The 25,726-nt window shown below is 44.3% G+C and overlaps 1 protein-coding gene across 1 annotated transcript in view; it reads left to right on the forward strand.

The window, feature by feature from the left end:
- The window catches only part of OTUD7A (OTU deubiquitinase 7A), a 389,986-nt gene that overhangs the window by 338,463 nt on the left and 25,797 nt on the right, over positions 1–25,726 (forward strand). The window contains 3 exon segments of the mRNA XM_070358270.1: positions 3,740–3,841; positions 7,467–7,594; positions 8,327–8,439. Of these exon segments, the coding sequence (XP_070214371.1) occupies positions 3,740–3,841; positions 7,467–7,594; positions 8,327–8,439 (343 nt within the window).

Consider the following 25,726-nt stretch of genomic DNA (forward strand, 5'->3'; position numbering starts at 1 on the left):
TTAATTGGAATATTTAGTCCAATCACTTTTAATATAAATGCTCTTTTGGTTTAAATCTGTTATCATGGTGTTTGTTTTTTATTGTCATATTTCTTTTTTTCTCTCGTACTATTTTGAATTATTTAAAGATATTTATCATTTTGTTTTCCCCTCTAATATCTTGTTAGTTATACATTTCTTATCAGTCTTTGTGTGGTTACCCTATAGTTTACAACATGCATTTTTGAGCTATTAGAATTTATCTTAAGTTAGCACTTTTACCTCTTTCTGCTGTCGTGTGTTTTTAGTTCTACATATAATTTAACCCAAAAAAGCCATTACTAGTATTGCTTTGAACAGCCAATATTTACCAATATATGCAATACCCTTTTTTTTTTTTTTTTGTATACCCTCCTTCCATCAAATCATTTTCCTTCTCTCTGGAGATCTGTCTTTAGTATTCCTTACTGTAGATCGGATGGTGATAAATTGTTTATTTCTATTTATCTGAGGTATAGAATTCTAAGTTGGTAATAATTGCCTTTCTTCAAAACACCTTGCATAGATTATGAAATTTCATTTAATCTATGCATCAATTTAGAGAGAATTCACATCTTTACTGTGTTGAGAGGTTTCCAATTGTGAATATAGTATGTATCTCCCATTGTTTGGGCTTCCCTGGTGGCTCAGAGGTTAAAGTGTCTGCCTGCAATGCGGGGAGACCTGGGTTTGATCCCTGGATGGGGAAGATTCCTTGGAGAAGGAAATGGCAACCCACATCAGTATTCTTGCCTGGAGAATCCCATGGACGGAGGAGCCTGGTAGGCTACAGTCCACGGGATCACAAAGAGTCGGACACAACTGAGCGACTTCATTTTCACTTTTCTTTCCAATTACTTAGATCTTCCTTGATTTCTTTTATCAGCATTTTCTAGTTTTTAGCATACAAGTACTGAAGATATATGTTTCCTCGCTTCTTGAATTCGTACATTTATAGGTTTTGTTTGTTTGTTTTCTGCTTGTTTGTTTTACAAAATTTGGGAAGTTTTCAGTAGTTATTTCTTTGGATACTTTTTTCAGCTTTACCCTATTTCTTCTCTCCTATGGGACTCTGATCACATGATCTTTTTTAGTTTATTTTCTGTCTATTATTCAGATTCTTTATTTCTATGTTATACCTGGTCATTCACAGATTCTTTATTCTCTTCATTCTGCTGTTAAACACATCCACTGAGGTTTTTCATCAGTTGTTGCATTATTTTAGTTCAAAAATCCTCATTTGGTTTTTCTTTGTATCTTCTTTTTTATTGTTGTTGAGCCTTATTTTTTTTGACTGACATTTTTCTATTTTTTTCCATTTGTTTCAAGCCTGTTTATAATTGTTGAAGCATTTTCATGATGCCTGCTTTAAAATCTCTCAGACAATTCTAACATCTGTATCATGTGTGTTGGTGTTGGTTACTTGTCTTTCCTCTTTCCATTTGAGGTCTTCCTGGTTCTTGGTGCAAATAGCTTTCAATTAAAAATTTTATGTTTGGGGTATTGTTATAAGACTCTGAATCTTATTTAAAGCTTATGTTTTAGCAGACTTTCTCTGACAGCTGTCCATTAGGTACCGTGCACCACTGATTGATAATCACCAGACAGGAGTGGACATACAGGTTTTTATTTAATTGGATATGATCGCTTTACAGTCTTGTGCTGGCTTCTGCTACAGAGCAATACAAATCAGCCATATATATATGTATCCCTTCCCTCTGAAGCTTACCACCCACACCCTCATCTTACGCCTCTATGTTGTCACAGAGCATCAGGCTGGGCTCCCTGTGTTATATAGTAGCTTCCCACTGGCTATCTATTTTACACATGGTAGTGCTCGTCAGTCCCATTTTTCTAGAGTTCATATATATGCATTAATATGCGATATTTGTGTTGCATGTACAGGTTTTCCAAGCTGCCTCTGCTGACACCTAATGTGGGGTGAACTTCTTGGTACTGCTGGATGGTGGTGGGGGACCTCATCACCCTCTGATGGGGGTGAAAGGCCAGGCTCCCTGTGTGTTCTCAATTGGGGTGGGGGTGGACTCCTCATTACCATCCAGCAGGGTTGAAGTCCTGACTCTGCACCACCTGGCAGTGGGGGAGAGGTGGAGAGTGACTCATTGCAGCCTGGCAAGGATGAAGTCTCTGCTCCCCACTCTGCTAGTTGGTAGGAGGGCTACAGTTCGTTCTACAGATATAGCTGGAATACAGTGGCTATTTCTAATCTGTGGCTGTCAGGCTCAACTAACCGTCTCCTGGTATTCTGTCTAGAGAGAGCATCATTTTTTTTTTTTTAATGATTTCCATTAGTTCCAGACTGTCACCTTCTCTAGCATCTAATCTGGGGTTTGTGAGCCAAAGAGGAACCCAGGGCACTTCCCACCAGGCTGAGCTCAGGTCTTGAGTTTCTTAGCCAGTCTGCCTTCTATCCGCCTTTCAATCTGCCCATGCTATTTTATACCTAATGTCCAAGGGTTTTACTTGTACTTAGTAGAAACAGTAGGGGGAGAAGATGTCTACTCTGTTTTCCTGGAAGCAAAAGTCTCAAGATGTGTTAATGAAATTTAATATGACTCTACCAAAATACCTACAGAGGTTTGATGTATAAAATTAAATGTAGTCAGAGAGAAAAAGACAAATATCACATGATATCACTAATATGTGGAATCTAAAAAAAATGATAGTGAGTGAGTGAAGTCGCTCAGTCGTGTCCGACTCTTTGCGACCCCATGGACTGTGGCCTACCAGGCTCCTCTGTCCATGAGATTTTCCAGGCAAGAGTACTGGAGTGGGTTTCCATTTCCTTCTCAAAAAAAAAAAAAAAAGATACAAAGAACTTATTTACAAAACAGAAATAGGCCTACAGACACAGAAAAGACAAATTTATAGTTATCAAAGGGGAAAGAGGGGGATAAATTAGGAGTTTGGGATTAACAAATACACATTACTATGTGTAAAATAGATAAACAATAAAGACCCACTGTATAACACAGGAAAATACATTCAATATCTTTGAATAGGTAATAACCTATGATGGAAAATAATCTGAAAAACAATAGGTATATGTATGTATGTATAACTGAACCACCTTGCTGTATACTGGGAGCATTGTACATCAACTATACATCAATTTAAAAAAATTAAATTTAACCATACTCTCAAAGGTATGTATACATCAACAAATAATGATTTTTTAAATAACTTGGAAAGAGAAATTGTGTTCAAGGAAATTACACAAAAATTTTGTGTAAAATATGTTCCCAGATTCAAGAAGAGAAGGCTTTAATCTTGAGTTTCTTGTTAACTGATGGAAGGATTTGGCTATTTTTTATCTTAAAAGAAAAAATATCTCTGTTTTGTCTGAGCATAAGTAGCCATCACGCTGGTGGCTCAGTGGTGAAGAATCCACCTGCCAGTGCAGGAGCCACAGTAGACTCGGGTTCAGTCCCTGGGTCAGGAAGATCATCTGAAGGAGGAAATGGAAACCCACTCCAGTATTCTTCCCTGGAAAATCCCATGGACAGAGAAGCCAACAGGCTACAGTTCATGGGGTTGCAAAATTGAACACGACTGACCAGCTGAGCACACACAGCCATAACCCTCCGCCTTACCACTGAAGTTCTCTAGAATCCTCTAGAAAATCACCCACTGATATTAAAGCTTACTTAGCAAACATCCGTGTTTGTCCTGGGATTCTAAACATGAGCTTCTGTTCCAGGTCGCCTGAATTGGTGGTCCACCGTGTGCACGAGCTGTAAACGGCTTCTTCCTTTGGCCACGACAGGGGACGGGAACTGCCTTTTACATGCGGCCTCACTGGGTAAGCCCTGCAGTGTAGACAGAGGGTGGCAGTGCCCAGGCCTTCTCTGTGTATCATTAGAGGACAGTCTTATACTAAGTAGAGTGACGTGCATCACTGTCAACTGAAAAGATCCCCAAGGGATGGAGCCAACAACCCCCAGCCTTCTTGTCAAGCAGCTGGCAGGCTTGGTGGGGGCATAGAGCATGCATGAGAAAAGATCTGTCCTGATAGAAGGAGGCCTGAGCAGACCTGCAGGGATGGGCAGTAGACATCGGGGTCTAGAGCAATCAAAGAGGACTTCCTGGAGGAGCTGAGATTTTCCTGAGGCTTGAAGAACTTGAAAGAATATAAATAGGACCCTCCAGGCAGGGAGAGCACACGGATAAAGTGGAAAGTCAGGAAATAACAGGGTGTTTGGGATCAGGGCTGAGCCCTGTTGAGCTTGAGCAGAAAGTCTGTGGGGCAGTGCGTGAGGCTGGGTAGATCTGGAGCCACCACACTGACTGCAGCTGATGCACTTAGACTGAGAAAAAGACAGACATGGGTAAGTAACACAGAGATCAGCACACTCAGAATATGCTGCAGAGAGGTCAGCAAACTCTTCCAAGAGATGTGAGCTTCCTGGTTGCAAAAAGCGACACCAGCAAATGCACAGGTGCGGGTGGCAATGTTTGGATGGCAGAAGGTCACAGTACACTTTCTGGAAGATCATGTAACCCCTCTGGACCCAGGCTTACATACACATGCAGGACTGGATTTGTGCCAAGGACCCCAGCATCATAGCTGGTGGTGCCTTATTACTCTTGCAGTCTGAGGACCCTCTCCAGGGATGGGCCCCTCCAACAAGAATATGGTCCTTGTTGGTCAAACTCACCTCCCCAGGTAAACACGACCTGAATTCAGTGCTGTGACCCAGAGCAAGGATGCCCCAGACCTCACTTCAGACCTGTAGTGAGAGGTCTGTTCTATAAGAGGTGGACTGAGCTGAGCCCGAAAAGTGTTCGAGGGAAATGCAGGGCGTCTGGGACAGGCCCCGAGATACCCAGAGGAGGATGGAGCCCAAGTGCAAAGGAGACATTCCACGCTCCTTAGGCTTGACCAAGGGTGACAGGGAAAACAAGGGCCCCACCCGCTGCCCGCTTCTGTCTCAGTATTAACTCATTCCTGTCTGTCGACTCCCCGTTCAGCGTAGTGAAATAACAATCAGCAATTCCACTGCCCGGCGATGTCTGCTTTTAATATTTTGGTATATTGTCTTCCACACGTTTGTATATACTTCCAGTGAAATTAGGATCTCACAGTGTTCACGGTTTGGAATCCAATATTTTCCCCTTAAAATTGTAAATTGAATTTTTCACGTTATTCTTCAAAAACATGTTTTGCAAGTTGATTCTTCAAAAACATGTTTTGCAAGTTGTGTCTTATTCCATCATAAAATATTCAGTATCCCTCTCTTATGGAACTTACTTCACCTTATTCTGTATCAAACCTAGAGAAAAATTACAAAAGAAGACATCTCTCCTCTTTGCAAAGTCTCAGGCACAGGAATGCCTTTGCCCTTCTAACACTCAGTGTACACAGGCATTGCCCCCGTCATGACCACAGGTGGACAAGGCCACAAGCCAGGTGGTCACATGCCACCGTGGTCCTGACTGATGGCAGGTGTCTCACAGTAGCACAGCAGGCCCCCCAGTTCTGCCTGGGAGGAGAAAGCCTCCTGCAGGTGGCCCTTGCTCTTGCTGTGAGAGGCTGGGCCGAGACTGAACCTGGGACTCACGGCCGGTTGATTCTTTCCTCCCAGTACTTTGTTTCCCCTTGGTACTCAAATTGCTAAACTATGTACAAGCAAGTCTGCTCAAAGTGGCCACTCTACACTCACCAGCAGTGCTTACTGGACCTGCTGACCAGCCCTGCCATTGACCTAGGGTGTGGGGCACGCATAGAAATGACAGTAATCCTGGGGTCAGGCTTGTGGGCAAACGTGTGGGACAAGGAGATTCTCTGCACAAGAGACCCAGACAAGGAGCCATGACTAGTAGACTGGACCCAGGACTTGCCCTGCCTGGGAGGAGGCTGCAGGCAGGTCGGAGGGATGAGAAAGCTCAGCTCGGCCAGTTCATAAAAGGAGCATTGATGGCCATCTTCCTCTGTCTGTAGAAAAAGACTGCAGAAAAAGACGACCGGAAAGCCCACGGCAGGCCCCTGTTATCACATCTTTGCACAAAAGGATGCGCAGCCAGACTGAGCCTTTGATCATCAGTCAGTGTGGGTCACTGCTCTCCGAAAGCTCTCCAGAGGGTCCCAGCTCACTTCAAAGCCCACCTTTCCACTCTCCACCTCGCCCCTTCCATCCCAACTGCAGACACCTTCCCCTCCCTAGTACACCACATGGGGCCCCTTGGGGTTGGCCCTGACCTTTTCCTCCACCTGGGATGGTGACTCAACCCTGTCCCTAACTACTCATGTCTTTGTCCCAGTGTCTCCACTCACACTGTGACCAAACCACCCAGCACTCTGTCCTCTTAGCCTGCTTTGTCTCCGCTTACATTGCCACTGCCTGCAACATAGTGTGTTACATGTTAATTCTATGGCTGCCTCCCCTCCCTTCCCCTCAGTGTGGACTCCATGAGATTTTAGGAATTTAGTCTGCCCTAGTTGCTGCTGTGGGTATTCCCATCACTTAGAATGGTGCCTCACCCTTACTGTAAAATAAGTATGGAATTAAGTGGAATTAGTAGTATTCAGTTAAACAAATGAACAAGTGAATGAATAAATTTCCCTGGTCTCTCCCTGTAGCCAGAGCTGCATCTCTCTTGGCGCTTCTTCCATTGATTGGGTTTCTTAACCACTTCTGAGCTTCCCCAAGGATGTACTCAGAGATGCTGGGTTGTTCTTATGACCCCTGGGCCAGGTGGGGCACTTCCCTCAGAAGCAGGTGCTCTCCCAGGGCCCAGATGTGTGCAGAGATGCCTCAGGGCTACAGATACTGGATGCAGCAGACCCTCGATGAAACTGGGGTCTGACTGCCATCCTGCCTTGGGGCCCTGCATGAGGACACATAATCCACCGTCCCCACAGGCTCTCTCCCACTCCAACACAAGGTCAGAAGCACAAACATTACATCCCTCAGAACAAACCTTGAGAGGTTGAGGGCAGCCTGCGAAGGGCCCCCAAGACTTAGTGAAATGGCTGTTGCTTTAAGAAGGGGCTGTGCTCCTTCATTCCGTGCCTGCATCTGCAGGAAACATCAGGAGGGAGGGCAGAGGGGAGCTGCTTGCTAATCGAGAGAACTGAATATCTCACTACTGTTGACAAAGTTGTGGGGGCCAGGACTGGTAGGTGGTGGTGGTCTCAACTCTTCTGTTTTGCCCCTTCCTCGCATATTTTCTTGTGGCTCAGAAGATAAAGAATCTACCTGCAGAGCAGGGGACCTGAGTTCGGTCCTGGGGTCAGGAAGATCCCCTGGAGAAGGGAATGGCTATGCACTCCAGTTTTCTTACCTGGAGAATTCCATGGACAGAGGAACCTGGCGGGTTACAGTCCATGGCGTCGCAGAGTCGGACACGACTGAGTGACTAACATGTTCACTTTACTTTCACATCTTTCCTCTCTCCTCTACTCCTCACGGACCTCCTGGCTGCAGGAATGTGGGGCTTTCATGACCGGGACCTGGTTTTGCGGAAAGCTCTCTACACCATGATGAGGACAGGGGCCGAGAGGGAGGCCCTGAAGCGAAGGTGGAGGTGGCAGCAGACACAGCAGAACAAGGAGGTGGGTACCTGTCAGCATGGCAGAGCCAGGACGGTGCCAGGGTGCAGCCAAGGCCAAGATGGGGTCCTATTTGGGGCCCCAATATCAAGTCTGTCTTATGAGATGCGGCAGCAATGGCTCCATCCCCTACTCAAACCCACTAAAGAGGAACCCATTCCAACAGTCAGCCCCTGCCCACAGTGACCAGACATCCACTCCCCTCGCCTGTCCTGGTATAATTATGAAAACCACCTACCCTCACTCACAAGGCTGTCCCAACCTGAATGGTGAGTTAGATGGTCAACTGTGAGGTCGCTGCTGGTGCAGCCGCTGATTGGCCCTGGCGTGGCCCCAGCCCCAGGGTGTGTGCTCAGTCCAAAGAGAATGTTTATCCCAGAACCTTAGTGAGCACTGGCCCTTTGCTGGCATGGAAGCCCTTAAAGATGGGTCTGCCCAGGTCCCTGCACACATGTCAGTGGTCAGCACCCAGCCCAGTACATGTGCAGGTTCCATTCGGTCGCTCTAACCCCTGAGAATGACCACTGTTGCTGAATGCACTTCTGACAGCATAGAGGTTGGAGGTTGGGGGTTCTGAACAAATTCTGTCCAGAGCAAATGCTGACGGTCCTTGGCCACTAACAGTGCTCACCCCAGGCTGACCAAGCCGGGAAGTCGGGCTCTCAGCCAGACTGATGTGGGTGCAGGGCTGAAGAGGTGGACGCCACCTCCTAACCCCACCCCCCTTCGTGCCAGTCAGGGCTGGTGTACACGGAGGAGGAGTGGGAGCGGGAATGGACGGAGCTGCTGAAGCTGGCCTCCAGCGAGCCACGCACACACTTCAGCAAGAACGGCGGCTCGGGCGGGGGGTAAGTGCTGCCCCAGCCCTCCCCATGACGGCATGGGAGGTGATGGGGGGGGATGTGGGACCCCCAAGCTGGGGACGACACAAGGAAGACTCCTGCCTTCAGATCTTAGGTTCTACAAAGGACGCAGGGCAGGTGGTAGGGGATGACAGGACCCTGCCGGATGTTTGGAAGAAAGTATACACAGTCACCGTGTGCATCTCCTGAGCTCAGGCATGGGGGACTCACTGTCCAGCCAGCCTGGGGAGGGCCTAAGCTGCCCACGCGCTCACCAGGCTCTGAAGCTTCAGGCTGCTGCTGGAATCCTAACCACTGGGCCACCAGGCAACGGTGGTGGTCTTTTAAAATAACCTCCATGAAACTTGGGCCAGCAGGGTTCCAGAGCAGGTAAGCGTCATGCTGGAGCCTGGCCCCATGGTGAGTGACATGTATAGCCCCACTCCTGCCCAGACCCTGGCCCTCTGGCCCCAGGACAGATGGGAACAGACCCTGCACTGCTGCTCACTGCTGCTCCCAGCATGGACACTGGCCCGGCAGTTTTTCCCAGAAAGAACCAGGTTAAACATCTGAAGAGGTCGGAAAGGAGCAAGGGTCAGACTCAAGGATGCACTTGACCAACCTCCTGCCTTCTTCCCGCAAGACTCATAGTAGCCAATCCCAAGGCTCACTGGCGGAGCCCCAGCAGGAGACCCTGGAGGCAGGGAGGCGTATCCACGACTCACTCAGAGAGAAGGCTGGAGACCAGGTTGGGGTCCAGGCAGGGCGAACCACCAGCCAGAGAGCCATCATGGATAGGCTGTTTAGAACTGGTGACCACAGGGAGGACGCTCTCCCAGACCCCAGGAAGGCAAGACCAGCATGAGCTCTCTGCCGAGTTCAGATGCGTGAGAAAGCCTGAATGGCAACTGTATCAGTAGATGCAGATGCGGTGAGAACTGTGAGAGCGAGGCCAGGCAGAGGCCGGGGGCTTCCGCGCAGGCACACTCAGAGCTACAGTACTCATTCTTTCTCTTGCTCCTACTCGCAAATCACAACATGTCTGTTTCTTGTGGCTAAAGCAAGAGAAATCAGACATTCTGTGCTACTTAACTGCACCTCCAGAGACTTGTGAAGTGCTACCTCCAAAAGGCTGCTGCTGGAGTTTGTAGTCCCCTCCAGCAAAGGTGAACTCAGCTTGCCCATCACCAGAGCTGCTAGTGGGGCCATGGGTAAGAGGGCTGGTCCCCAGAAGGAAAAGAAGACATGGGAGAGAGAGGAAAATAACTCCACCCCAAGTCATGCGGATCTGCATGGAATCCAGTGTTGGAATGAAGTTGCCCATCACCACCTGGCACGTGCAGCCCCAACCCCGACTATGGACACTCTGGGGGAAGAGGGTGTGTGTGCAATGGGAGGAATCCATTACTTGTTATACAACTGGTAAAATCTATGAAAGCAATTAGTGACGACCTCTGGGTGCTTCATCTGGTTTAATGGCAACTGAGAACTAAGAAAGGGGTCTTCCTGGTGGACCCCAACCAGACGCCCAGACTCAGATGTCATGGATTAAGAGTCCCAGACTGGGTGCATGATCTTGGGCATGTCTCCCAAGCTCCTGGACCATCTTTGTTGTTCAGATGTAAAATGCATTTGGTAGTAAGGGCCCTGCTGGGCTATATCAGTTTTCCATGGTGGTGGAGTAAACCACACCAAAACTGGGGGGCTTAACACAGAGATACTGGATTTTTTCCTGTTCTGGAGTCAGCATTCTGCTCTGGAATTTTCTGGAGCCTCTCCTGGGGCTGCAGCATCTGGCAGTTAGTCTGGGTGGTGCAGGACCATCCAAGATGGCCTGATTCACAACTCTGGCTCTTGCTGAGCCTCCATCTAGATTTTATCCTTGAGAAGGCTCAGGACCCTTACAGTATGGATCAGGGCAATAAGAGGGGGCAGCCTACACTGTAGAGGTTCAGCTCAAGCCTCTACTTGCATCAAGTTTACTAATGTCCCGTGGAAACATTGGCCAAAGCAAGTCCCATGGCTGAGCCAGCCTCTGGGCAGATAGACTCCATCCTTAATAAAAGGAGGGGCAAAGTCCCATTCAGTTCAGTCGCTCAGTCATGTCCAACTCTTTGTGACCCCATGAACTGCAGCACGCCAGGCCTCCCTGTCCATCACCAACTCCCAGAGTCCACCCACACCCATGTGCATGGAGTCGGTGATGCCATCCAGCCATCTCATCCTCTGTCGTCCCCTTCTCCTCCTGCCCCCAATCCCTCCCAGCATCAGAGTCTTTTCCAATGAGTCAGCTCTTTGCATGAGGTGGCCAAGTATTGGAGTTTCAGCCTCAGCATCAGTCCTTCCAATGAACACCCAGGACTGGTCTCCTTTAGGATGGACTGGTTGGATCTCCTTGCAGTCCAAGGGATTCTCAAGAGTCTTCTCCAACACCACAGTTCAAAAGCATCAATTCTTCGGTGCTCAGCTTTCTTTATAGTCCAACTCTCACATTGCAAAGGAACAAATACACAGCAAGAAGGCTCTGTGACCATCAAAGCAGTCGGCCACATTCTCTGATTCTGTTGGCACTGGGCAGTGAAATCATGGGTTTGAAAGTGGAAAGAAGGTTTTATGACTAGAAACATAATGTTTATTAAGACATTGTCACATTCAGCCTGTGAGTTGGCATGCCTGCTGCCTATATGGTATGTTGTAAGGCCTATCCCAAATACCTGAAATGTATGGTTTCCCTGACTTTCCATGGTTCATCTCCCTGTCCATAGTGTAGTGGTTATGACACTCACACTGGCTCATCTGAGTGTCTGATATTCCACCTTTAGAAATTCATTCCTGTGAGTCTTGAAAACGGTGGAGCCTTAGGGGCTTTCCGGAGTCTCTGACTGTAGAGCAAATCCCTTCCATGAGTTTATATGTCCTATGAGTTTATATATACTCTGAACCTTGACCTCCAGACCCTAGACCTGTAGGAATGGAACATAAAAATAGCTTATTGTTCTGGGCAGTGAGGATTGAAGAAAGAAAGCCATGAACCTCTGCTGGGCACCTATCTGCCTTGCATACTACCTAAGTGCCACTGCCTTACACACTTCATCTCCACTTTATAAATTAGGCATTACCCCCCTTTACATGTTGGGAAACTAATGTTCTGAGAGATTAGTTGACTTACCTCTGGTTTGTAACTGGTGGAGCTAGAATGCAGACTGAGACCTGTCTGAGTCCAGGACCCTGCAGTTTACCACGGAAGACGCTATGACAAGTTTTATAGCTTCTTAAGAAAGATAGAATTTTTTGAGTCCTTGCATATCTGAATTTCTCTTTATTCTGTCTCACCCTTGATGGATAGTTTGGGTATAAATTCTCTTTAAATTCATGATATGAATGATGTCATGAAAGATGTTAAATCAGACAGAAAGCTATCAACTTCCTGGCACTCAGTCAAAGTTGTCTAATTTGAAGTGAAACAATTATATGAAATCCAAAGACTAAATATGTTCAACCAACTTCTTACTCCACCTTTACAGACTCTGAAAAAGATTTATTCATTAACTCAACATGTATTAATTGCCTGAGGCATGCTGTGCATTTCCAAACACACTATCTCATTCTGTCATCACTGTAACCCTATGAGATAAAGGTTATAATTCTTATTTAAAGTATGAGGAAATTTGAATCAGGATAAAAACTATTTGCCTAGGGTAGTCTGCTGAGTGGAAGAGCTGTAGTTCAAATTCAGGTGTCATGCCTCCCAGGTCTCCTGGTCCCTGTTTTTCCTCCTACCCCTTAGCTCAGAAGCCTCTTTCTGTTCTTATAGAGAATTGAGTTCTTGCTCTTTTCTGTGGGTGATAGAATGAGGCCTCTTTGTTTTGTAGTCTAATGCCAGGACGTGTTTCAAGGGAGTATCATTTCAGATCTCAGCCTTTATTAACAACAGGCTAATAAACCTTTGCCATCAGGTGTCTTTCTGTGTGAGGTACAGAAAGGTATTTTCCAACTCAGTCTCTCTGGGTCTCCCTTTTCCTCCTCTACCAAATACTGAAAACCTTTGTAAGCATTAGTTCTATGATAAATTAATGAGAGGAATTACTTAAAAATTTCAAGCAATTTTCAACAACCACTATACTCTTTGGAGGCAGGGAATAAATCAGGACCCTCTCAGTTTGAAGAATACCATGTAAACCCCATTAGGGAAATGAAAATTAAAACCACTACATACCTATAAGAAAGTCAGAAAAAAAATATACTGGCAATACCAGGTGCTGGTGAGAGTGCAAAGCAAATTTTACATCACATTGTTGGTGATATAAAAATGACACAACCACTCTGGAATACAGTTTGACAGATTCTTGTAAATTTAAAAATACATTTGCCATATGACCCAGCAGTCCTACTCCTAAGTATTTACCCTAGAGCACTGGTTCTCAACCAGAAATGATTTTGCCCCCAGGGGACATTTGGCTAGATTTAGGAAGAAGGCAATGGCACCCCACTCCAGTACTCTTGCCTGGAAAATCCCATGGACGGAGGAGCCTGGTAGGCTGCAGTCCATGGAGTCGCACAGAGTCGGACACGACTGAAGCGACTTAGCAGCAGCAGCAGCAGGGATATTTTGATTGTCACAACTGGAATGTTGTCTGAATACTGCTAGAATCTAATGGGTAGAAGCCAGGGATGCTGCTAAGCCTTCTAAAGTGCACAGGACAGCCCCCCAAACAAAGAAATAGCTAGTCCAAAATTTCAGTAGTGTCAAGATTGAGAAAATCTGCCCCAAAGAAATGAAAATGTGTGTTCACACAAAGTTCTATGTAAAATGTTTATAGAAGTTCCATTCATAATTGCCCAAAACTGGAAACAACTCAAATGTCCTTTGATAAAAAAAAACTGGAGTACATCAATATTATGAAATACTATTCAGGAATTAAAAACAAACTACTGATATATGCAACAACTTGCATGAAAGGATCAGGTCTCAAAAAGTTATGTATTGTATGTATGGTTTCATTTATATGACATTATCCAAAAGGCAAAACTATAATGATGGAGAACAGATCAGGGTTTCATTTATTTAGAATGAATGTCTGAGTTTCCAATATCATTTCTTGAAAAGACTATTCTTTCATCATTGAATTGCTTTTATGTTTTTCCAATACCTATAGGCAATATTTATGTGGGTTTGGGAGATTTACGCTGGGTGGGAGATTCCGTATTATGTTCCATTGAAATATGCACCTGTCCTTTTGACAGTGTCATTTTATAATAAGTCTTAAAATTAGGTAGCATCACTCCTCTAACTTTATTCTCCTTTTTCAATATTTCTGGTCCTTTTTTTTTTTTTTTGCTTTCCCATACATATTTATAGAATCAGTTTATCTATATCTGAAAAATATTCTGCCAGGATTTTTATTGGGATTACATGAAGTCTATACATGAATTGGAGGATTGAAGTCTTTAAAATGTTGAGTGTACTTACACATCTTTTTCCATGTATTAGGTAGACACAGTATGCTTCTTCATATATTTAAATCTTCTTTGATTTGTTTTATTAGCATTTTATAATTTTCTGCATAAAAGTTCTATACATGTTTCAGTTCAGTTCAGTCGCTCAGTCGTGTCCGACTCTTTGCGACCCCATGAATTGCAGCACGCCAGGCCTCCCTGTCCATCACCAACTCCCGGAGTTCACTCAAACTCATGTCCATCAAGTCGGTGATGCCATCCAGCCATCTCATCCTCTGTTGTCCCCTTCTCTTCCTGCCCCCAGTCCCTCCCAGCATCAGGGTCTTTTCCAATGAGTCAACTCTTCACACCAGGTGGCCAAAGTATTGGAGTTTCAGCTTTAGCATCAGTCCTTCCAGTGAACATCCAGGACTGATCTCCTTTAGAATGGACTGGTTGGATCTCCTTGCAGTCCAAGGGACTCTCAAGAGTCTTCTCCAACACCACAGTTCAAAAGCATCAATTCTTTGGCGCTCAGTCTTCTTCACAGTCCAACTCTCACATCCATACATGACCACAGGAAAAACCATAACCTTGACTAGACGGACCTTTGTTGGCAAAGTAATGTCTCTGCTTTTGAATATGCTATCTAGGTTGGTCATAACTTTCCTTCCAAGGAGTAAGCGTCTTTTAATTTCATGGCTGTAATCACCATCTGATATATACCTGAATATTTCATTTGAAGCTATTGTAAATGATTGTGTGTGTGTGTGTGTGTGCACACGTGCTCACATACATGCACATGTATATGTGTTTTCATTTGGATCTGCAATTGTTCATTGCTAGTTATTGCTAGTTACTGATGTTTGTGACTTTGTATTCTGTGATGTTACTAAACTCATATATCAGTACTAAGAGGTTTAGATTCCTTGGGATTTTCTACACAGATATTCATATAATCAGTGAGTAGGGGTAGGTTTATTTCTTTCTTTCTAATCTCTATGCCTTTTATTTCTTTTTCTTATTGCACTAACTAGAATTTCTAGTATGATGTTGAGAAGACATGATGAGAGAGGAAACTCTTCCCTGATTATCACTCTTAGTCAGAAATCTTTCATCAATAAGATATTTGTTATAGATTTTTAGTAGGTATTTTTTATCAGATTGAGGAAGTTTCCTTGTATTTTTTTTGTTGAGAATTTCTATCATTAATGAATGCTGAATTTTATCAAATACATTTCTACATCAGTTAATATGATCATGTGGATTTTTTTCTTCTTTAGACATTAATATGGTAGGTTATGTTGGATGATATTTGAATATTGAACCAGGGATTTCATTGCAGGGAATCATTGCATTCCAGGGTTTAATTCCACTTTCTCTTGGTGTGTTAAAAGTTTTTCATTTGTTATTTCAATTTGGCATATTATGTTGAGAATTTTTGTATCTATTGCCATGGAGGTTATTGAACACAGTTTTCTGTTTATGCACTACTGTCTTTGTTTACTTTTGGTGCCAGTGTAATGCTAGTCTCATAAACAAGTTGGAGACAATTCTCTCTCCTTCTGGGCTTCCCAGTGGCTCTAGTGGTAAAGGAATCCACCTGCCAATGGAGGAGACCTAAGAGATGCAGGTTCAGTCCCTGGGTTGGAGAGATCCCCAGGAGAAAGGAATGGCACCCCATTCCAGTATTCTTGTCGGGAAAGTTCTATGGGCAGAGGAGCCTGGTGGGCTGTAGTCCATGGGATTGCAAGGAGTCGGACATGACTGAGCATGCGTGTGTGCACACACACACACACACACCCCTCTATTTTTTCCAGTAAATTGTCTATAATTGGTGATGTTTTTTCTTTAAATGTTTGGTAGATTCACAAAATCTGTGAATTCATCTGCAATCAGATATCGCCTTTTCAGAAGTGTATTAACTATAAATTCAGCTTCTTTAACAGTTATACAAAATAGAAATAAGTAGTTTTGGGTAGCTTGTTGTTTTGAGAAATTGTTCCATTTCATCAAAGTTGTTGAATTTATGTGCATAGTATTGTTTATGATTTTCTCTTGTAACTTAATACCTCAGGGGGACTTTGGTGATATGCCCTTTCTTTTCAGATTCAGCAGTTAGTGTCTTTTCTTCTTTCTCTCTCTCTCTTTTTTTTTTTTTTGATCTACATTGTTAAAGTTCTGACAATTTTATTGATCATTTAAAAGAACCAATTTTGGCTTAATTGGTTGTCCCTGTTGGTTTTTAGATTTAAAGTTTATTGATTTCTGTTCTTACCTTTAGAGTTTCTGCTCATTCTGTTTGCTTTAGGTATATTTTGCACTGATTTTTCTACTTTATTCAGGTGAAAGCTTATATTATTGATCTGAGATATTTTTTGTAATATATGTATTTGGGGACTATAAATTTCCCTCTTAAGAGCTGCTTAGCTGCGTATAACAAATTGTGATATGTTGCATTTTTATTTTCATTGTTTAAAATATTTTCTAACTCCCCTTGAGATTTTCTCTTTGACTACTGAATTATTTAAAAGTCTATTGTGTAAGATGGTTTTGTTGTCTTTCTTTACTAATTCTGGTTTAATTGCCTTATGATCTAAGAACATAATTGGTATGATTTAAATCATTTAAAATGCCTTCAGTTTTGTGAAGGAGTGAGTGTATTGTCTGTCTTTGTGAATATTCCCTGTGCATTTTAAAAAGATGTGTATTCTGTACTTGTTGTAAAGTGCTCTGTTGATGTCAGTTAGATCCAGTTGATTGATGGTTTTGTTCAGATTTTCTATACCCTTGCTGATTTTCTGTCTACTTGTTCTTTCAGCTACTGAGAGAGAAGTTTAGAGCCCTGCAATTATACTTATGGCTGTTTCTATTTCTCTTTTCAGTTTTGTCAGTTTTTTCTTCTAAGTATTTTGAAGTCTTTTTGTTAAATCCACATTCATTTAGGACTATTCCACCTTCTTTCTGAATTTATCCTTTGATCATTGTATAATATCTCTTTTTATCTGGGGCAGTTTTCTTTGGTCTGAAGTCTACTTTGCATGATATTGATAAAGCTTCTTGAAATTGATCTCGATTAAAATTTTTATGATCTGTAATTTTCCATCCTTTTATCTTTAACCTACCTATATCATTATATTTGCAGTGAGTTTCTTTAACAGAGCAAATAGGTATTATTGATTCTAACAATTTCTATTAACTGCTACATTTATATAATCTGTATTTAATGTAATTATTGATCTGTTTGAGTTTTGGTCCCCTGTTTTATTATTTGTTTGCTTTTTCCCATTGTGTTTTTTGTTCCTCTGTTCCCCTTTCCTTGTTTCAGTTATTTGAATTTTTAAGATTCTATTTTAATTTAATTTTTATGATTTTAACATCTTTTCATAGAGTTTTTAAGTGGTGGCTCAAGTAATTACAATATACATATTTTAAGCAATTCCTTTTGGAATTCAAGTGCAATTCAAAATCCTTGCTACCAAATAGCTCCCTTATTCTCTCCTTTATGGTATAGTTTTCTTATGTATTTCATCTACATACTTTAAATACCCCATCAGCCAATATAATATTTTTAATGTGGATCTTCAAATATATATTAAAGAACTCAAGAGGAAAAGGATACTCTATTATATGTATGCAAATCATGACTATTTCTGTTGTGCTTCCTTCATTTCTGATGTTCCAACATTTTTCTGGTATCATTTTCTTTCAATCCAGACATTTTCTTTTAATTTTGAGGGAGATTTTCTGGTTGTGAGTTCCATTACTAATTCTTCTGAGAATATGTTTATTTCACCTTTTACACCTAAAGGATATTTTTAACGGATATAGAATTCTATCAGTAGTTTACCATCCTTTTCTTGCAGCACTTTAAAAATCTCGTTTCCCCTTCTTCTCCGGTAGTTCCTGATGAGAAATCTACAAGTCACTGAATTACTGTTCCCCTGTTCAGTGTATCACTTTTCATCTGGATGCTTTCAGCAATTTTCCTCCATCCTTAGGTTTCAACAATTTGATTTTGTTGTGTCTGGCAGGGCTTTCTTTAGGTGTATCCTCCTTAGTTCTCTGAGCTTCTTAAATCGATAGGTCTGAAGTGTTACCCAGTTTAGGAAGCTTGCAGTCATTATCTCTTTAAGTTTTTTTTTCCCCTTTTTAGGGGCTGTGTACTCTTTCTCCTTCTGGAACTCTGATGACATGAGTATTACACTTTTGGTACTGTCTGAAGTCACTGAAATTCTCCTTTTGTCAATCTTTTCTTCTCCCTCTTCTTCAGATTGGGTCATCTGTTGATCTGTCTTCAAATTTACTGACTCATTCTCTCTCATCCCCAATCCGCTATTGAGTCCGCTCTGAATTTTTTCTTCCAGTTACTGTATATTTAATTTCTAACATTTCCATCACTGATTGGAGCATTTTCACAATAACTTCTTTAAAATGTTTGTCAGATAATTCTGACATCCACCAACTCAGCGTTGGTAGTCTTTTGATCATTCTCTTCCTTGGGAAAATTGAGATTTTTTGTGGTTCTTCAGGTGTCAAGTACATTTGGATTGCATCCTGGACATTTTGGATATTACAAGACTCTGAGTCTTGTTAATAATCTATGAAAAATCTTGACTTTTCATGTTAAGCATGTAGGTTCATGCTGTAAATTTCAACCTGCCTTCTCTGGGCTGTGGTTTTCAAAGCCTTTGCTGTCCTATTTGCCTAAGCCACACATTACACAGTCTGTAACCTGGGCAGGCTTTTGAACTGTGGTGTTGAAGAAGACTCCTGAGAGTCCCTTGGACTGCAAGGAGATCCAACCAGTCCATTTTAAAGGAGATCAGCCCTGGGTATTCTTTGGAAGGAATGATGCTAAAGCTGAAACTCCAGTACTTTGGCCACCTCATGCGAAGAGTTGACTCAGGAAAAGACTCTGATGCTGGGAGGGATTGGGGGCAGGAGGAGAAGGGGACAACAGAGGATGAGATGGCTGGATGGCATCACTGACTCAATGGACGTGGGTCTGAGTGAACTCCGGGAGTTGGTGATGGACAGGGAGGCCTGGTGTGCTGCGATTCATGGGGTTGCAAAGAGTCGGACACAACTGAGCGACTGAACTGGACTGAACTGAACTCAACTGAACTGAACCTGGGCAGGGGACATTCAGTAAGTCCTCAGAGCCTTTGGTGTACTGATTAGGGCAGATCAGATCGATAATCACCCAGCCCAGAGTTGAAGAAAGGGGAGTCCAGGAGTTCATAAACAACCTTATGGGATTGTTTTCTGAAGTCCTTCCTGCTTTATAATCTTCCAGGTACTTTCTTGTTCCCTGGGACTCCCTTTTCTGTCCTCCAGCCATAATGTGCTGCTGTACACCTAGCCCTGTCCAGCGCCCCTGCTCACAAAGGGCTCATGTATGTTTTATATTGTCTCTCCTTCCCAGTGCAACATCCTATTGGTGCAGCCAACCCAATCCTTCTTTTTGATTCTCTTCCAAACCCTAGCTCAGTGCTGGCCAAATGGGGCTGCGTGTACCAACAGAACCAGATCCTGGACCAGCAGGTGTGGTGCTGAGCGCTTGTGCCTCCACACACACCCCAGGGGAGACATTCCTGCCTGGGGCCCGTGACACCAGTGCCCAGACTTGACCTGTTAGGAGCCAGGGAGCAAAGGCCAGCCCTCTTGGGATGAGTGCTCACACCATTCTCCCACACAGCCTTTGACTGGGATCTGGAGCAGGGAAGGCTGGCTTTCCTAGGGGATCAAGATTCACTGGAGATGGGGAAGGACAGCAGCGTCTGACAGGAATTAGAGCCATGTCATCTACTGAGCACACACGTGTTACAATATGATCTGTATCGAGCAGGGCTGTGAAGCTATCATTATCATCTCCAATGGCAGAAAACAAATTCAGGAAATTAGTTCTCAGCATCCCTCAGCCCAGAAGGGACAGAGCCAGGATTTGAACTTGAACCTGATTGCCAACATAAACCCACCCTCTTATCAAATCAGAACATCCTGATGCACAATCATGCAAATGATCCTAATCAGGCATGAAGAGCAAGAATCAACAACTTATCCTGGAATTTGTGATGAAAATAATCAATTTTGTTCTTTAACCTTTTATAAAGCAATAGCTTACTTTTTCTCCATTGGATGAGACAGGTTATGGAGCCTGAGAGGCTGTTAGAACAAAGAGAAAATGAGACAGAGAGGGGGACCTTTTCGAGGACTCTTGGGCAGCCCCCACTGAGTGACTGACGTCCCAGGCCTGCATCGCCCCAGTGTGCTGCTCATTGTGCAACTGACTTCCCACAATTTCATTGCTGTGCTACATAATTTCATAGTAGGTTTGCTACTTTTATTTTTTATTGGGCTTTTTCAGAAATAGCTAGACTCTTAAATGGTTTCCTAATATACAGTCTCAGAGATATGAACTTGTCAGTCTTTTTTACATTTATTTTTATTTGGCTGCACCAGGTCTTAGATGTGGCACGCAGGATCTTTAGTTGTGGCTTATGGGATCTAGTTCCCTGATCAGGGATCAAACCCAGGCTTCCTGCATTGCGAGCACGGAGTCCTAGCCACTGGACCACCAGGGAAGTCCCTTAATTCAGTCTTTTAAGGAAACCTGAGTGGCATGCTGCTGCTGGGAGGTACTCACCCCTCAGACTGGCACTCTGGGGTCAGGGCTTGGCCTGTTGTGGGAAAGGAGGCATTCTTACAAATATTCCTCAAGATTCTGTGACTTCTGTCAGTGAACCAAGCAGGAAGACTGTTCACCTAATGAGTTCTCACATTTGCAAATGTGGAATCCATTCAAAATTTTTAAAGACATTGCTTATTGAAAATATGATTGAAGCTGTCGCTTCATCTGTCAGGAGCCTTCTCTGACCTTCCTATTTAAAGAAGCCCCCATTTACCACCATGCTTATTAACATCTGATACTTTTTCTTGTTTCATCATCTGTTAATTGTCTGTCTCTGCCACCTAGCCCTGCATACATGTGCACACATGAACACCCACATACACACACCTAGCAACGGTGCTATACCTATAGCAGGCACTCAGGAAGTATTTGTCACACAGATGACCCCAGCTTCTTCATTTTAGGCAGTGAGATGAGTCCTCACCCCTAGGCCTTGGCCACTGTTGAGAAGCTCTTTGTCAGATCCCGAGACCCTCTTGGTCCCTTCAGAGTGCCACCATCCTTCCGTCCTAGATCCCCAGACCATAACTCTTAGCAAGGTCCTGGCTGCCTGCACTGTTGTGCCTTAAGAAATCTTTTTGAAAAGCTGCCCATCTGGGCAGACACGGTCCCTGACCAGATACAGAGGCCCACCTCAGGGCACTGGCTGGCCTCAGCCCCTGTGAGCCCCTCAGGCTGACTCCCCATCCAGCTTCCTCTCCACCTATGTGTCAGCTCATCAAAAATGTCCTCATGGCTCCAAACCTGCCCAGGAGAAGGTGTCAAGCCCCACCAGTGGCAGAGATGCTGCCAGTGACACATACGTGTCAACTGAAGAAAATGCACAGTGCAAACATTGAGAATTATGTTTTATCTGGCAGACAAAACTGAGGGCTTAAGCCCAGGAGGTAGCCTCTCAGATAGCTCAAAGGACTGCTCCAAAAAGGTAAGGGAAGAGCCATGTGGGAGTTTTTACAACACAGACCAAGTAGTCAGAGCATCAGAAGATTACAGTTAATTAAGGAAAATCAGACATCTGAAGTTAAGAAGTACAGTGCTTTTCCGTGCATTGGGAAAGTGCAAGAGTCTGGGCTCCCTAAAATTATTCCTTTGATATGCACCTCAGCTACCCGGGGCCAGTATCCTGGGCTTTCTCATCCTTCGTGTCCTCCGGGTGCACCATCGTGGGTGGCTGCAGCGTCTGTTGGTTTGATGGTGGGCATCCTGAGTTCCCTCCGAGTTCGCCATCCAGGCAGCTGTAAGGTGATGGTTTGGTGGCTGCGACATCCTCTGCTTACGGACATGACAGGCAACAGTGTTTTCACTGACACATGCATAACGAGTGCTGTGCAGCTATGGGAGGGGAGGAGACCGCATACTACGGCAGAGGCCTCTCTGGATGACCCTTAGGAAAAGCAAGGGTCGGCAAAGTCCATGGGGTACCCTGCCTTTCACCTAGAGGTGGTGGGGAGGGTTTTATGTAGAAGCTAAATATGCACATATATTCATAGTCCTGTATATGTGTGTATGCACACACAAACACATATGTGCTTGTATTTTTTAAGTTTTTATTGAAATATAGTTGATTTACAATATTGTATTGATTTCAGGTGTACAGCAAAGTGATTCGATTGCACGTATATACATATTCTTTTTCAGATTCTTTTCCATTACAGGATTATAAGATACTAAGTATAGTTTCCTGTGCTATATCGTAGGACTTTGTTGTTTATATTTTTATATATAGTAGTGTGTATCTGCTCGTCCCAAACTCCAAATTTATCCCTTCCAATACCTTTCCCCTTTGGCAACCATAAGTTTGTTTCCTATGTCTGTGGGTCTGTTTCTGTTTTGTAACAAGTTCATTTGTATCAATTTTTTAGATTCCACAGATAAGTGATATCATATGGTATTTGTCTTTCTCTGTCTGACTTGACTTGACTTAGTATTATCATCTCTAGGCCCATCCATGGATGCTTTTATTTTCAGATGAGAGGGTACACAGGATACTGATAACTATGTCACAAGGAGAATCACCATGGCTGGGGTGACTATACAACTTGTCTAAATTGGTACATTGTGGAGAGTGAGAGTGGCCACCGGCCATTGGTGACCCATAAAGCAGGACTTCCCTGAGCAAGATAGGAGGTGTGGACACCGCACCTTGGGGAGGGCAATAGGGAACATGTCCTGGGGGGGCCTGCACCCAAGCTGCCCCTCTGTGTAGCCGGGTGACTGCCCTTGGGCAAGACCCCACTGGCTGCCCAGACTGGATTCCTTGTCCATGACATGGGCTCTTGCTGGGATGTCCTCTAAGGCTGTTACTGCCATTTAGGCCACCCCCGAATCTGCACTGTACCTTTTCATTCCTGCCACCAGCTTCAGTGCCATCTGGACTCACTCCACCATCCTTGCGTCTTGGTCCCACCGCCTCTGCTGAGGGAACCCATCTTTCTCAGGGGGTTTTCACTGGTGGGTGGGTGTCCCTGTGCTCCTGATCCCCCCTCCCCAGGTACACACTGAAGTAAAGGGAACACATTTGTTGTGGCCTAGGGCCTGTGAGGAAGCTCTCAGACACACCCAGGTGTGAGGATGAAGCAGTTACATTGCACATTAGTCTTCTTAACCAATAACTAAGTGTTTTAGGGATGTTAGGTGTCTTTTCCCAGAGGCAAGATTCTGTTTACAACCCCAGCTCAGTAAACTCACAGGAAGTTGATGTGAAGTCTTGGGATGAGAAGTGGACGTGAATATTCAGGACTGGCTTTGCTGGAGCTGATTTCTACCAGCAGGCTCAGTCACAGTAACTCACACGCACAGGTCACTGTTCCAAAGTCTTCTCCTGTTTGCCCATTTGCACCTCAGAGGAGCCTGAGGAGTCATCAAGCCAAATTCCCAGCCTGCATCCAATGAGCAGGAATATTTGCTGAGGCTCCAGAAGCACAAGGGCATGCAAGGGTGTTGAGGGGAGAGCACAGAATGAGGACCCACCCCCAGTTCAAACCTGCTCCCTGTGCCCTGGGAGCAAGGAGCCGGAGCAAGTAGGGAAGGACTTAGAGATTCTCCGGCTGCCCCCAGGGTGGAGCTGGGACCCTTTCTTCCGCCCTCTGGGCCACTGAGCAGAGTCACAGTTGACCTTTGGCTCTCATGTTCAACACCAAAACAGGATTTGCTCTGCTCTAGTCTCATCTCCATAACTCTCCTCCAGTTGGGCTTGCACCCCCATCACTGCTGTCTGTGTCCAGCTATGAGACTTGCAGATGTATGTGGAGCAACCACATGCCCCAACCCTAGCACAGATCTGGGATGGATGGGCAGACAGGTGGGTGGGTGGATGGACAGGTGAATGAACAGAAGGATGAATGCATGTGTTCATGGATGGATGGAAGCATGCATGCATGCATGGATATGCGTGTGGCATTGTGTTAGACTCGGCATGTGTATGTTTTAACGTGCTCCTCTTTTGCGTCCCTTCCTTCCCTGAAAAATTCAGTCCTAAATCCATAAGGTTCATCAAAGCAAGATGGGCATCTGCAGTGGGCAGGGTGCAGGGTGGCAGGACACAGAGGACCAAGGCCAGGGTGTCAGAGCCAGATGGAGTGAAGAGGGCAACTCAGGGGAAGGGCAACATCACTGGTGGAGATTTGGAGAAAGGAGTTAGAAGTAGAATGAACTCTGGAGTGTTAGATTGGAATGGGCGGTATCAGGGGACTCAAAGTTTCAGCTAGATAGGTAATGGATGGATGGATAGGTAGATGATAGATAGGTAAATAGATAATGGATAGATAGATGTATAATACATGGATAGATAGATGACAGATGGAAATGTTTGTGTACTCCTGTGAGGGTACAAACACACACACGTCTCCCAGCTCTATTTACCAAGTCTAGGGGAAGTGACATTAGCAATAATCATATTTTGGCTTCTAAATACCATTATCCACCATTTGGGGAAAAAAAAAATAGAAATGGCTAAATACAGGGCTGAGGCAGAAGAGATATAAGATGAATCTTCTTGCCTGAAAAATATACACAACCTAAAAGTTGAGAGTGATGTTTTTATTCGGTGGACAAAGCTGAGGACTTAAACCTGGGACACAGCCCCTCAGATAGCTCGAAGAGATTGCTCTAAGAGGGAAATAGGTGAACCAGGACAGGCATTTTTTGTAACAAAGACCAAGTAGTCAGAACATCAAAAGATTACCAAACATTCCACGTTAAGGAATTGAGTGCTTTTGTGTGTGGGGAGCGGGGGGAGATGCAAGAGTCTGGGCTCACTGATCGCTCTGATGTGCACCTCAGCTCTCCAGGGCCAGGATCCTGTGTTTTCTCGTCCTGAGTCCACTCGGGGTGTACCGTCAGGAAGAGGCGGGTGGCTGCAGCAGCTGGCTGCTAGATGGTGTTGGGGGGCATCCTGCTCTCATCCTGAGTTTCCTCAGGGCTCACTGTTGGGGCAGCTATAATGACTGATGGCTGCAACACCCTTTGTGTACTGATACGGCAGGCAGCATTTTTAGTTTGCAACCTGGACTACCTCCTTCTGCTGAAAAGCAAGGATGTGCTCTAAATAGTGACGGGGCTGTCACATAGCCATAGATCCCACTTGAAAGAGCTCCAATGACCAGGTGGGTATCTGAGCATCAGAATAACCACACTGATGGGTTATAACTCACTGAATCAAATAAAAGCCGAGAATCCAAACTGATATCAATAAATGGTATTAAGACTTGGTGAGGAGTGGAATGTGTCTATAGGTTCCAAGTTCCTTCCCATAAAATGCTTATTAATTATGGATGGGAAGTCAGCAGCTCTAAAACCACTAAAAGGGTGCGTCATAAGCCAGTCTGCTCTGATTGTGAGAAAATACAAAACCAGACCACAGACATCAAGATTGCTGGGAGAAATATCAACAACCTCAGATGTGCAGATGATACCACCCTTATGGCAGAAAGTGAAGGAGAATTAAAGAGCCTCTTGATGAAAGTGAAAGAGGAGAGTGAGAAAACTGGCTTAAAACTCAACATTCAGAAAACTAAGATCACGGCATCTGGTCCCATCACTTCATGGCAAATAGAGGGAGAAAAAAGTGGAGACAGAGGCAGATTTTATTTTCTTGGGCTCCAAGATCACTGCAGATGGTGACTACAGTTATGAATAAAAGACACTTGCTCCTTGGAAGAAAAG

This window comes from Bos mutus, chromosome 21, assembly GCF_027580195.1.
Source record: "Bos mutus isolate GX-2022 chromosome 21, NWIPB_WYAK_1.1, whole genome shotgun sequence".
Taxonomy (NCBI): domain Eukaryota; kingdom Metazoa; phylum Chordata; class Mammalia; order Artiodactyla; family Bovidae; genus Bos; species Bos mutus.